Source organism: Drosophila mauritiana, chromosome 3L (assembly GCF_004382145.1).
Source record: "Drosophila mauritiana strain mau12 chromosome 3L, ASM438214v1, whole genome shotgun sequence".
In the NCBI taxonomy this organism is placed as follows: domain Eukaryota; kingdom Metazoa; phylum Arthropoda; class Insecta; order Diptera; family Drosophilidae; genus Drosophila; species Drosophila mauritiana.
This window is the reverse complement of record NC_046669.1, coordinates 16,775,852-16,790,158: the sequence shown is the minus strand read 5'-3', so window position 1 is coordinate 16,790,158 and position 14,307 is coordinate 16,775,852. Positions and strand designations below refer to the sequence as shown.

At 42.9% G+C, this 14,307-nt stretch overlaps 1 protein-coding gene across 4 annotated transcripts in view; it reads left to right on the top strand.

Moving 5' to 3' along the window:
* The window catches only part of LOC117141065 (RNA-binding protein Musashi homolog Rbp6), a 175,491-nt gene that overhangs the window by 11,089 nt on the left and 150,095 nt on the right, over nucleotides 1–14,307 (top strand). For all 4 annotated transcript variants that reach the window (XM_033304356.1, XM_033304357.1, XM_033304355.1 and 1 more), the window contains exon 3: nucleotides 5,224–5,264. In XM_033304356.1, the coding sequence (XP_033160247.1) occupies nucleotides 5,224–5,264 (41 nt within the window). The remainder of the gene's footprint in view (nucleotides 1–5,223; nucleotides 5,265–14,307) is intronic.

The following is a 14,307-nucleotide window of genomic DNA, read 5'->3' as shown; positions in this document are numbered from 1 at the left end:
AAATTTACATCACAACTGCGTACTATATCAATTTGAATGTGAAACTAGTGACAGATTTATGAGCTGTTAAGCCGCAATGTTCCAGAACCTCATATTTAATGCAACTTTATTTAATAGTCTCGCAGCTGGGCGCCACATTGTTGCATAATGCGGACTGTCCGCTTTCAAAATGCCACAACTCGCCACCTTTTGGATAGACTCTCTTCTTGGCCCCTCGAGTATCTGTGTGTGCACGAGTGCCTTTGTATGGGTGTGTGTATCTCCATACGCGCCCCTTTGTTGGCCTCTCGACATGCACCGCTCCCCCTCATACGAACCCACCAGACATCCCACCCACCACCCACTTCCCGCTTTGTCGCTGCTCACATAATTTGTCATGTGAAAAATTACTAAAGTTACAAGATCTGCACTTTTATTTCCATGTAAGCGGCAAGTCCACGCAGCGGAGATGATGATGATGGAGATGGTGATGGGGATGCACTGAGAAAAATTGCAAACCTAATGTTAAGTTTTAAGCTAGTGGATTTGGAATTATTAAGGCAAAGAGTTCGAAAGAACAGGAATCATTTTTAGCCGCTTTTAAATAAATATAATACTTCTTGCTTTGAAATCTTAAGAATTTTTCCACTTCTGTTGTTGTGTGAATTTGTTCCCAGTGTAGGCAGGGAATGGGAGTTTTAGGGGAGTTGTAAGCCGAACAAGAGGCGTGCGTGTGATAGAGTGGGGAGAGGGGCTTGGCAAAAGGGGAGGGGGGTGACGGGGAGAATGAAAGGAGAGCAGGGGTAGCTGTTTTGCTATTTTCCTTTTTTCGTTACTATTTTGCACGTTTTTCTATTCAACAATGAAGCCACAATAGAAAACGTCAACTAGTGCACAGAGAGAAAAGATGATGGGATGAAAAAAGCCATGAGGGGCGGGGCGGGGTGGCTCCAAAGAAAGGCAGATAGAGATAGCATTATATGCAAATGTAATGCAGAAGCGAGAGGGCAACACTTGATGTGCATACAACGTCTGAACGGATTTTGAATGGCAAACAAGCGGCAAGGCGAACGGCGACTGCGACTGCAACTGCAGCAGCGGCAGCGGCAGAGCCACCAGCGGGCGCCAAGTATAAAGCCCAGCCCAGGGTAAAGCCAAACCGAGAGCTAGCCAAGCCGAGCCGGTCCGGGTACGGATCCGGAATATGGGAAATGGGAAATGGGTCCGGGAAACGGGTCAGGGTACGGATCTGCAGCCGAACAATTACACTGCAAGCCATGGGTAATAATAAATATAAGATAAAACCAAAAAATACTCATTAAGAGCTAAAAAGCCTGGCTTGAAAATAAAAATTTAAAAATTCATGCTTGAAATACGACTTAAAATGGTAATCTATTTATGAACTATAATAGCCAATTTAAAAGACATCAATATTAAATTAATAAACAGCCTAACTTATTAATAGGTAATTTAGTTGTCAGGAGCGATATGATATGATATATATAAATATATGACTGATATCTAGATATATTTACACAAATTTATTTATTTAATATTATATTGATCCATTTTTTCTCGCAATGTATCTTTCAATACCTCACCCAGCGCCAATGATGCATATCAGACATGATGTTTGATGGCGCTTTTTCGCCCAGTGTGTTACTGGGACAGACCGTGAATGGGCGCTGACGACTTGCGCATGAATGGCCCAAGTGTGCTGTCTGCGGGGAGGTGGGACCATAAGGGGGATTTTCAGGGGGATACATGGGCTTGGACAGGGGGCTTCGTTGGGGAGCGAGCGGATAGACAGACGAAGGCCTATAGAAAAGTGACGTGCGCTTTACAATTATTTCGTAATGCAAGCAAATGTGACCGAGCCGAGCAGACCAGAGAACGAAGCGCCAATAGAAGCTCGGTACACTCAAAAAAGGGGGGAATGCAATAAACTGGGCGGCCTTTTGATTGATTAGACTTTGAAGTGCATTAATCATACATTGTTAAATGAATTTTGATCCAAATAAGAATAATTGTGGAACATATTACTAAGGCTGATTGAAAAGTTCTGTTCATGAGGATGTTATCATATGTAAGCTAAGTTATAACATTATGAATTAAATTTCAAAAAATTGCATATTATATAAATTTGAAAGTCAACGTTTCCTTAATCAATTCTTTGAAATGGATACTTCGAAGCAATCTTACAGATACATATATCTACAGAAATACACAGATGTTTTATGACAAGCATTTGGGAAGTTAAGTGTGTAAAAGTGTGTGTGTTTTTTCTTTACTTCGAAGAATTAGGAATCATAATGCACTGCCAGAAATTTGGGATTTAAAGCACTAATTCTTAGACAATCTGCTTCGAAAATGCATAATCCTTCAAGGATGTGCACACAGACTTATTTGTGAGAGTGCAGACTAGAGTTACATCTTAGGCTCAGTCAGTGGGTGACAAATGCCAGTCGGTGGTTGCTCTACTAATCGGACATGTTGCGTTGACTTGTTTATGACTCTGGGCTTAGCAGCCGCAACACTAAACCACGCAACCACCCAAACACCCGGCCACCACCCAGCAAGAATGAATTGTCTGAGGGGGCGAACTTGTGGGAAATCTGTAAATAGCTGCGAAAACTGCATAAGCCGGGTGGAGGAAGCCCAAAGCCTGGGGATCTGAATAGACAAAGGCAAATGTCATCAAAGTTGGCACCCGCGGGAAACTGAATGCCAGGCCCGAGGAAAATAAAACAATTGACGAGGGACATCACTGCGTATGCGTAATCTTGTGCAATTTGTTCAGTTGAACTCTTTAAACTGCTTTCAGCGTTGACTTTGACACTTTCCCAGAACTAACCTCTGCCAGCCCCCCTACCCATCCCTTCCCACGACGATTTTCCATTTCGGCATTTCCATCGTGTTTTTCTATTTTTTTTTTCGCAATTACGCGTTGCACACAGCTGGACACAGCCAATGCAAAATCAGAGCCTCAGTGCACAGACTCAGATTTGCAGTGTGGGACAAGGTCGCATTTATTTGGTGCACTTGCAATTGGCCAGAGGTGTGGTTTCGCAAGGGGGTCGTTGGGGGGTGGTGGGTGCGCTGCGACCGAAGGTCACCTGCAGTGCGCCCCATGCCCATAGACAATGTTGCCAGTGCTGAAATATTATGAAATGAATACAAATATTTGCGGATCAGTCGGCGGCGTCATCCTTCAATTGATGGCGTTTTCAATGGGAGCAGTGGGTGGTAGTGGGTGGCAGTGGGTGCCAGTAGGTGGACCTGGGTGACAAAGTAGCTATCGAAATGTGATGGATGGTTTCAGCCGTGGCATCGAACAGAAATCCCAAGTTGAAACGATGAAATGATTTTTATTTCGTATTTTAATATGATTCAACAAGACATTATATCTAATGCTGACGAGCTTTTAAAGGCATTATCTCTAACGTTGTTTAAATTCAAACTTGCTGATTGCACTCAAATTGACACTTCAGCGACTGTCACATTTTTGTTTGGAAAAAATGTCTTGCCATTTATCAGATTTCGTTTATTGTCTCTACTTTCACCGAAGATTGATTATTTGCAAAAGGCAGAGGCCTAAATCGAAGCCGAGCGGAGGAACGGAAAAATTCCAAACATTGATTAATGACAAATTGTTTGGCATAGTCTAACGTGCAAAAAGTTTTGGGTTTCCTGTCGAGCTGCAATTCGAGGCCTATTTTCACTGGGAAAACTGTGCAAACTCAGGCCGAAACGGTTCTGCAGTGCTGTTACTTTTTGCCCCCACCTTGCCAACGCCCAACCGCCCACCTGCCACCCACCTGCCGCCTATTTTCCAGCTGTTGTTGTTGACGCTTCTTCCGTTCCTTGGTTTAGTTTTTCTTTTAGCTTACTTTCCGCTTTTGTTGCTGCCGCTGTTGCATTTGTTGCTGCACATTTTATTAACATTTTCATTTAGTTTAGCTCTCTCTCTCTCTGTCTCCCAGCGCTTGTTTTATTTTGCTTTTCATTGCAATTTGTGCTCCTATGCATTTTTGTGTGTGTTTAACATTCGTTTTCGTGTCGCCAGCAACATAGCCTGCAACTGCATTTGCCACGCCCCCTCTACCACCCACAAAGCAGAGCACCCGCCACCTTTCAACCGCCCAATGACCCACCACCACCCCCCCCGTTAGACCGCTCCACATCCCCTCGTGCCACTGTTGCGCTCTTTTGCAGTTTGTTGAAGTTTTCATAATCATTGTCGTCGTCGTCGGTGCTTTTCCTACTGCCACTGTGTTTCCACCGCCTACTTTCGTTTCGGGCACAGCCTTTGCCTTTTGTTTTCCACACGCTCTCCCTGGGGAAAAGCCTATTTCCATTCGCTGCTCGGTTTGTCGGCCAAGAAAGTTCAGAAGTTCAGTTTAAGATGGTTTATCGCTTAATTTTTCGTATTACCTTCTTTAATTCCTGTAATATGGAAATATACTGCTGGTCGATGTCGGGTAACTATTAAGTCTCATTTGAAGATTGGTTTTTATTATATTCTAATTTAATTTGATAGAATTTTTAAACAGTAAATTTTTTACGATAACTTATTCCCCTTGTTCTAATTAGCTTACATGTAAAAGAAAGTTATTGTTAAATATTTAAATAAAACATAAAAGTTTATAGATCAGATATCAATTTGTTTGAAATGATTCCAAATATCTTTAATTTAATATTTCATCGTAGTGAGAAGTGCATCTGAGAAGTCTCCTAATTAGGGCCATGTTACTGTCTTCTTTTTGTTGCATAAGCCGCTGCAGTGGCTGCCTGGAATGGTGGAAGGGGGAGGGGGCGACAGACGAGACAGGGTGGAAAGGTGGTAGGGAGTGGGTGAGATTTCCAGCACGAAAACAATGCCGGGAAAGCGGCTTATTTTCTATGATTTAAATAATGATGAAGACAGCAGACAACCGCAACTGGAACTGCAAGTGCCGCAGCTGATGATGATTGAGATAATGGTAATAATGACGAGGGCGGGGATGTGGGGCAGAATGGGCAGACCATCCTCCACTTGTTTTGGCCGGAATGAAGAAGCTGGCTCTGAGGAGGCATCCCATCCGGACATTGGAGCCGATAAGAGATCGCCAGCTCGTCGTTTGTTTGTTTGTCTTTTGGCCAGGCCATAACATTTATCTAATTTTTTGCTCGTGCCTCGTACATACATATAGCTAATGCCTCATTTATCTTACACTTCCCTTCTCTTGGCTCTTCTCGTTTCAGAAAAATGTTCATTGGCGGCCTCAGTTGGCAGACAAGTCCAGGTGAGTGAAAAACGAGTTAAGTGAAAATTAGTGGATCTCGGCTAAAAATTGACTTGGGCCTGATAAAGGGGTCAATTAGCAGCAGAGTTAAGTAGCAATTTTGCGCTAAAAAGCAACCAGGAAGTGGGGAAATCGTGGACGAAAACAACTTCGTAGCTACAAATAATTTAAAATATTTTACTAGATATTTTCAACTAAAATGAAATATTAAAATAAATTGAATTTCTTGCTTTTCAAAAGAGACTCTTAAAATTCTGTTGCTTTTGTCGATTTTTAACTAATAATAATCCCCGAAGCAAAATCTATCTTTCTACTCCCATTCAATTTCCCAATCGAGAAGTGAGTTTCTCAACATCCCAAAATGTGTAGACATGTGTGAGGAACTGAATTTTGTATCTTAATTTGAATGGGCTACGAATTGATTCGGTTTCAGCTTCTGTTCTATGTGAATTAACAACAATGTGAGACAACAATGAATCGAGAGGCGGGGCCTTGTTTAAATTGGAAATTGTAATTGATCAAATGCTTGAGATTTGCTCCCTTTTTCGAATCGAATCTGAATCGGAATCTGACGTCAATTGTGCGACGACTTCAGATACGAATTTCGAGATGCACGGAAACTGCCGGGGGACGGGTATGATTCTCTGCCGGATTTTCTACCCCATCTTAGCCAGCCGCATAGTTTCATTAGGCTAATCAAAAGGCAGCTTGCCGTCAAAGCTCGTCGGGCATGCATATTAACCGAATTTGGATGGCACTCGAAAAGAGGTCTGCAAAGTAGGGATTGCAGCCGTCTGGCAAGATGCGCTTGCCTTTTGGGAGCCCTTATATCTAGTATCTGCAGTGCTCAACCAAAAAGCAAAGAAAGAAAAAGAACACACCATGCCATATAGCATAGTGCACATATATTGCCGCTTTGTGTTGTTGCTTGGATTTTGGTTTTTTTTTTTTTGCTTTTTGTTTAGCGAAATTGTTGGCTCCGCCCATCATCAGAGTGCCACTCGGCATTACGCTAACATATTATAACCTATAGCGCACACTATCACCACACACACGTTTCTATATATGTATAGTAGTTGAACAGTCAATGCGGTCTTTGGTTTGTCTCTTTATTTTGGCCTTTCTCAATGTTTCCCCCCTTCTCACGGGTTTTTTTGATTTTGTACGAGGACGGGGGCGGTCTGGGGACCGGTTTCCTGTACCTGTGCCAAAAAATTTTCAAATTTTCAAATGGCTTCTTCAATACGAATGCCGCCCCACAGAAACCCCCCTCCCGACAACACCCATTGCTCGTTTAGTTTTGGTTTTTGGGTATGAGTGTGTTTTTGCTCGGCTCTTTTGTTATCTTTCGCCATTTCGCTGGCCGCTGTGTGTGTCTTATTTCTTTTTTAATTTTTATTTTCGCTTCTTGGCAGCCGCCAGTTGGCCCCATGGAGCTGGTAAATTAGGCAAAAGCCAAAGGGCCCACAAGAACTCACAACAGGGCCAACTCACAACGAGTTGCTGCAAGTGTAAAAAAATGTCTTTGGCGGAAATCGAGACGGCGCAAAAGTCAATTGGAATGGAAATTGCGGCGAAGGGTCAATGAGTGGCACGTGAGTCGATGAAAAAGGGCCAAAAATTAAGATTTAAATGGTTCTATAAACTATTTAAAAAGTGGCTTGAATAAATCAAGACGGAATCTAGAAGAAAATCCTAAACATCTTAGTTGATGCTTCTTATTCTTTGAAACTCGTGTTGCTGCTAGGAATATTCCACTTATTTTTGTTATGTCCGAAAATGAAGCTAAATCGTTTTTTTTTCAATGAGCAGAAGAAAGCAAACAATTCAATTAGCTGCCATTTGAGCGCAAGGAATCATGCTTTTTGTCCAAGTCCGAGCTCAAAGATGCTCCTCTGCGAGTCTATTTCTTTCCGGGCCCTTTCTTGCCACTGCCCCGAACTCTTGGCCACCCACTAGTTGTATTATTGTTAGCCAAGTTGCAGCTCTGGCGCTGAAGGCAGAGGCCGGAACAGCAGAACACCAGAACGCCGGCTCAAGTGGCTTCCACTTCCACTCGCGCCAAAAGCTTATGCTTTGGATTTTTCGCAGCTATCGCCACTCGAGCACACAGTCGCACAAACAGCCCAGGTCAAGATACTAGCACTGCGAATGTAATTAATCATTTTTGTGAAATATATTCAAGTGCGGTGAGCAGCAGAGATTTTTAGAGAATTGTTGTTATATTTTAGAAAGGAGTTTGATGTGAACAAAGGACTTACTTCAATTGCTAAATATTCAGTTTATATACACTGGAACACTTATGGACCTTAATGGTAGGGAGGATTACTGCTTCCTGTTCCCTTTTATATTGTATTTACTTATTGTTATTATTTCTTTGTCCGCTGCTGTGGCTACATATGCCCAGCTCCTCCTCCCGCACAGTACACACTCGAAATGTGCTGACAAAGACCTAATCTAGGGCGTCTATAAACATGCGCTCGGCTCTAGCGCATAACGTACAGGGTCTAACGGCATAGTTAGGGCTGCTTTAGACAGGTCGGACTCGCAGGCGGGATCTGGAGCGGAGCTGGTCTGAGATGAGCTGAGCTGAGATGAGATGAGTTGAGTTGGTTCTCCGACTGGCGAACTGCGTACGTGTTGATAACTGCAGAGATGATGGCGAGGATGATGACGATGATGAGGGGCAGTGGAATAGAAGCATCCGCATTGCAGCAGCAGTGGGGGCCGAAGGCACTCAGGACTCAGGAGCGTTTGACTCTAGCTGGGCCAAGATTTTTAATGATTGGCACGATTGTCTTAGCTACTTAATGACGTTCTCGAGTGCTGCCAACCGCCCCCGATAGGTGCCGCCTTTGTGATGCTTTCGTGTCAACTAGCAAGTCATATGCTCGAATGCGAATACTCGAATAACTTAATGAACTTTGCCGTCTGCAGTCATCCTCATCCAGCCTCCGGTTGTTCCGCCTCCATCCCGGGAAATCAGCATCGCCCCGGCGTAATTTAATTTTAATTTCGCAAGCAGTTTGCTGGAAGTAATTGTATGCATTGAAAACGTATTTGCTGCTATCGCCTGGAAACACTCGACTTCGACTTTTGGTGCCTTTTTTCGGCTGGGGATCGGGAGTTCGCCATTCATCTTTATGTGCATATGGATGTGGATATGTCTGGATGAAAAGCCTTCGCTGGCTTTTTGTTTGCCTCCACTGCGAGGCTGCTCCTCGACGCCCCTTCGTGATTTGTGTCAACTTTAACAACATTTTTGAAACACAATACGCGACCCGCTCCGCATTTTGCTATTTCGGATGTGCGTTCAACTGAAATACTATTTATATATGCACCAAAGATACAGCTACAGCTACAGATACATTTGCATCTGCAGAACGGTGCGGCACATTACTCATGCAACAAATAACCAAATAAGGAGGGGGGCAGCAGCAAAAACATCCAGAAAAGTGAATTGATCGAAAAAATGGAAAGAGTGGCTGTGGAAGACAAAAAACGAGTAGCGGAGTAGAATCTATGCATGCATATCGCTCACATTTCGATGCCGCTTAGCGATAAAAGCGCCACCAGTCTCGGCCCGAGATACTTTGAGCAAATTAATATGCATTTCTCGATTTACTTGCCTTTTTTTATTATTATTATTTTTTGTTTGTTTGTTTGTTTGCCAGCTTGTGTCATGCAAATGAAAATGAAGCCAGCCCGACGAGGAGCCTCTGTTTGCGCCGAGCATTATGGCTGTGTGCATATCCGGGCTTATTTCTCGAGCAGCGCTTCTTCTCCTTTTGACGCTTTGCCGCCAAACTGGCCAGGTAAAGTCAATAGATGGCTGAAAAGAGTTCAAAAGGTTTGGAGCAAACACCGCCAGGGGATTGTCTATCATGTGTCCTCGACTGATGGGAAACTGGGTGCAAAGCAAGCCCTTTTTTTTGAATGGCAATGAACTGCCAGTGTCGCAATTCAATGTAATTTGAGATCTTAAGGTGGATATTTTATGCCTCAATGCGGTTATTTGATCTTAGAGCATTCTTATACTTATCTATATGTATAAATGTTCAGTTGTGCCTAATCTTTTTCCCTTCGCGATTGTAAAGATTATAAACTTTTGTTCAGAGGTAGAAACAAAAGAATTTAATACTTGTTTGACATTTACAAGTGAAATTTTTCATATAACTCAATCCTTTATGGAATTTCATAAAATGTGAGCGAATCATGAGTATAATATAAAGTTATCGTTGAAGTTGTTTTGAATACAAATTTATGTTTAGGTTAATAATAAGCTTACAAATTGATTTGCTTGATATTGCTTTGATTTCTTTAAGTATATTTTCAATTAATTCTAGAGATCCATCCAATTGCAATAACTCCGAGTTGTTTTCAATTGGAGCTCACTCAATCTAACATAGAAATCGATGTATTTCTTCAAATCAATCACTACAGCCGGTAATTGGCCACTTAAGAAACGGTTTAGTGCGAAAGCCATTTACGCGCAGCAATTAAAGTTTCGGCTAACATTCTAAACTGGATTTGCGCCACTCTATATAGTAACTCTTCAATTTGGCAACTAAAACCGGCAGTCTATTGCCAGCCAGCGATTGCAATTGAATCAGGAAACAAACGATGATGACAAAATATGTTTGCTGCTGGTTTTAAAAATCTAAAAGTTGTCAAATTTTTGGAAACAAGCCCGCCTGGGCGGATCAGGATGTCGAGAAATGGGGGGCGTGGCGCGGTGCAGCGGAGGCGTGTCACCTTCACCATCATCGTAGTCGTTGCCTCGTTCGATTTCCTGATTAATTTATGCCACTCGACGGCAAAGGCAGTTAGCAACAATTTGCCGCAAGCAGAAGCGTCAAATTGAAATAGCTCAGCACGGCAGGCGAAAAACGGAGGAGAAGAAAATAAAATTGTCAATAAAATAAGTGCCGGACGGTTGCCCCCAGCCAGCCATTCCCCAGTTGTTTTCAAACACCCCGCCCCTTTCCATTCTCCAGCCCTTTTGCCATCCCTTCCCCATCCGAATCCCTTTTCCTTTTCTCAGTCAGTCACTCAGTGCGTCCATCAGTCAAAGTTCACTGCTTCCCTGTCTTCGCATTGAATTTGCCGTGCAACATTTCCTGTTTCTTTCACAGTCGTTGACTATCACCCTCTTACTGTTCTTTGTACACTGAGAAAAATATTCAAAAATTTCCACATCACCAAGAAACATTAAATCCGACTTTTCAAACCTACTATGAGTGCATAGCATATCACTACAATGTTTCGTTGCAATCAAATTAAGATAATCCATTTAATTCACACTAATATTTCCCAGTGCACTCGTTTTTTACTCACATTCCCCGCTGTATCTTCGGTGATGTTTTTGCAGCCCGCTTCATATTCTTTTGAATGTGATTATCCGGAGGCTGTGGCCACCGCATCTTGGCTCCGATAGAAAGGTTTGTCGTCCACCGACCGACCATCCGCCTGCGTTCGCTTTTGCATCGCATTTAATGTCCTGCCAGTTGGCCAATGGCTTCTGCTTTCAACGCCTCCATCGCCGTAGCTCCGTCATCCTCCTGCTGCAGTTGCTCTGACCCGTCTTCTGTCTCCAGTTTCGCTGTTTTGTTGACTTTGGCACGAGTTTGGTTAAAAAGTTCACACATGCCGCATACGACGTCTCGTTTTTCAGCCGAACAGCTGCGGTCAGAATAACAGCGGTGCGGACCAAGTTTTGGACTTTGGCTTCAAAGTTGTCATATATAAAGTTTTTGTAGAATATTGTTCTTAATTAAACTTAACATAACCTCTTGTAGTTTAGAATTTTCATTAGCTGTTTAAAAAGTGGTTTACTCTTTAGTTTAGATTCAGTTAGTTCTATGTTTTATATACACGAACGGCAAGCCCTCGAAAACATAGCAAATTTTATTTTAAGTTCCAAGAAGATTTCTCGATTAACAAGATTTCTTAAGATTTTTATATAATTGTTTTCATATAGAGTTGCATTTATATTTTTTTTTCCAAATGTTCCGTAACTTGGCGCTATTATTTTGCCCCCGTCTGTGAATGCGAATGTCCTGGACTCCTGGTCATGTTGTTGCGCCTTTGGCTCTAGTCCTAGACACTTTGTTGTTTCACCCGCTGCACCGAGTGCTCCTTCATCTTTCCGCCGCTTCCTCGTGTTGGCTATCAACTTTGGGGGGCGTAGCTGGTTTGAATATTTACACAAGTGACACTGAATATATAGTGCATGTGTGTGTAGTCACACACACACATACATATATAGAGGAGCAAAAGGCAACGGGTCGGCAGGATTGCTGCTCGCCTCGGTCCTGCCAACAATTAATTAACTTGTACGAAGTATCAAAATGTCGTGTAGCCTGTGGGGCCCCTAAAACCGTTTTGACTGCGCAGATTTTAGCCAAGTTGCTGGCGAGGAGAGCTGCAATTTCAAGCCGGCGCCTAAGTGCATGCTACGTAAATTTTAAATTAATAAGCATCCAGCCTTATCCTGTACCACCTACCTACCTACTATCCACCATCTAGCATCTACCATCAGTGATCCTCCGCCCCGCCGGCTTTCTCCTTCAATTGCAGCCGCATGTGGCGCTTGTCATATGCCATTATTATGGAATGTTCATTCTGGCCCAACTAATAGACAATTTTTTGGCAGCCAAAAACGGAACACGACAATGCGGACGGCGAGGGCAGACGGGCAGAGAGGAATAGGGCTAGAAAGGGAACTATGGGGCGGTAGACAGAGGTAGGTAGGTGGAAGGATACAAGACGAGGCCATGTCGTGACATTGCCAAGGATTCGCCTCGTGCTCCGTGTGCAGCGGAAGCATTTAAATTAAGGACGACACATTAAAATTATGCAATAACAACAAGCTATTATTATTATTATTATTATAGCAGTAGGAGCGGATCCTAAAATATAGATTAAAGCGTGGCATGCCGCCTCTTGACTGTTTTCAATTTGCTAAATCTTAACAAGAACATTATGACTTGGCCAAATACTCACGAGCAGGCCAGCTAACTAAACTACCAACTTTACCAACTTTTAGTTGCAAAAGATAGAGAGATGGTCGTGGTGCAGCGCATTTAATGAGCGCTGTGAATGTCAACACCGAACTTGGGGGAGTCTCTCGTTTCCGTGTATCTGGGTGGCCACCACCACCCATTTTTTGGGCTCTTTTTGTCGGCTCGGGAAGTCATAAGTCGCAAGTTCTGAGCTGGCGAATAAGAGAACAAAAAAATGGGGAAAAAAGACGTGAAAATAGGCAAAGCAGACGAGCAAATATGCAGTCAGACAGTCGGGCACAAAAGTCGAGCCACTGCAGCACACAGCTCCAGCTCCAGCTCCTCCGGCTCCTGTAGCTCCTCCCCTATATATCCTGCGATTCACGTCACACACACTCGCCATCCTGGCCGGGTTATCGACTTTATGTGTTTGTTGTTTGGGCCATGCCTTCGGTGTGTCTTTGGGCCCATTTCAATTGCAGAGCCACGTCGTCACCCACACGGCGAGAAGATCCCACCTAAATGGCTCGACGCTATTATTGGCATCTTAATTTCAGCACCAACTTAGGAGAAGCTAAATGCTAAACTATCTAAACGCCTATTATATTTTACGAGACATCTCCGTTTAACGTAAGCATAAAACCGTATTGAAAATGATATCCTAGACTGCCTGTATATATTAACCTCCGGTTAAAAGTCATGCAATGCAACTTAATTGGCAACTGAAAAGTAAAACATTTGTATCCTTCTTATTCGCAAAAATCGTAGATTTTATGCCTTTACATAGGGATGAGGTTCATTATAGTTTATTTGCTTTGCAAAATGTAACTTTCATAGATACATATAATCAAAATCGCTTATTATATATGTATGTATCTGAGGAATAAACCAAAGATGCCCCAAAAGATGAGATACACTTTTTCCTGTGCACTTTTCAACCTTTATATTAGTTCTGCGACTCGGATTTTCTTTGAACAACTGCAAGTTTTTCGTCTGCTCGTGGCCAGTTTGTTTGGTGCCAGGCAATTTTGACACGGCAAAGGTAAATATTCTTATCCATCGAGTGTCCGAGTCCAATAATGAAAGCCACTTCGATATCTTTGCTTCCAGCTCGGTCTCATTAGAAGTTCCAGCAAACCGAACTTCGCACCGAAAAACCACTGAACAGCGACAACTTTTGCCTTCATTGTTTCCAGCTCGTTGCTCCTGTTTTCCTTTCTCTCCTCGCAGCCCGTTTTTCACCGCTTTCCTTTCTATTTTTGAGACTCTGCCGGCTGCAGTGCCTCTAAGTGACATTTTCCCCAACGGTTGTTAACCGCTCAGCTCGGCTCAGCCCAGCCCCCATTCACCCATCCACCCTACAGCCGGCCCATTTTCCCACTTTTCCCCATTAGGTGGCAAGTCACCGCACCATTGTCAGGGGCCCTAGCTGCGCTTCCGTTCGCAGAGCAGTCAAATATATTGCCAACTTCCTGCCTGCTACCAAAGCCAAGCTCCTACTTGATAGGCTTCTCTCGCACACTCACACACACACGGCGGAAAAATGAAGAAAATGCAGGCAGCAGACTTCGGGGGACCTCCGCACATCAGATACCCTCATCAAGATTTTTCTTATAAAATTCCATTATATTAAAATATATTCCCTTTTATTACCAAGTAATTTGCTTATTTTGAAAGGTGAATTATGTTCCAATATGTATTTGATATTATTTTCATAACGACTATTTGTCGACTTTAAGATCTATTACTTTCCTGACTATTGTTTAAAATTTTAAATAGTGCTTGACAACTGTTTTGCTTAATCTCAGTTAATTATAGTCTCATTTGTTGTTCTCAGCAATACTCTGAATCTAGTATTTAAAGAATCTTTGTTTGTCTTAACTTTATTTAGTTAGGCCTGCCAGATCTTTATCACAACTAAAGAACTCCTTATAACTTCCAGGGCATGCGGCACAAAAAAAATCGAAGAGATGGCTGAAATCCTCCCGGAGTCGACATCGATTAAGTTATTACGAAATTGTGCGCTACGTGTCTTCCTA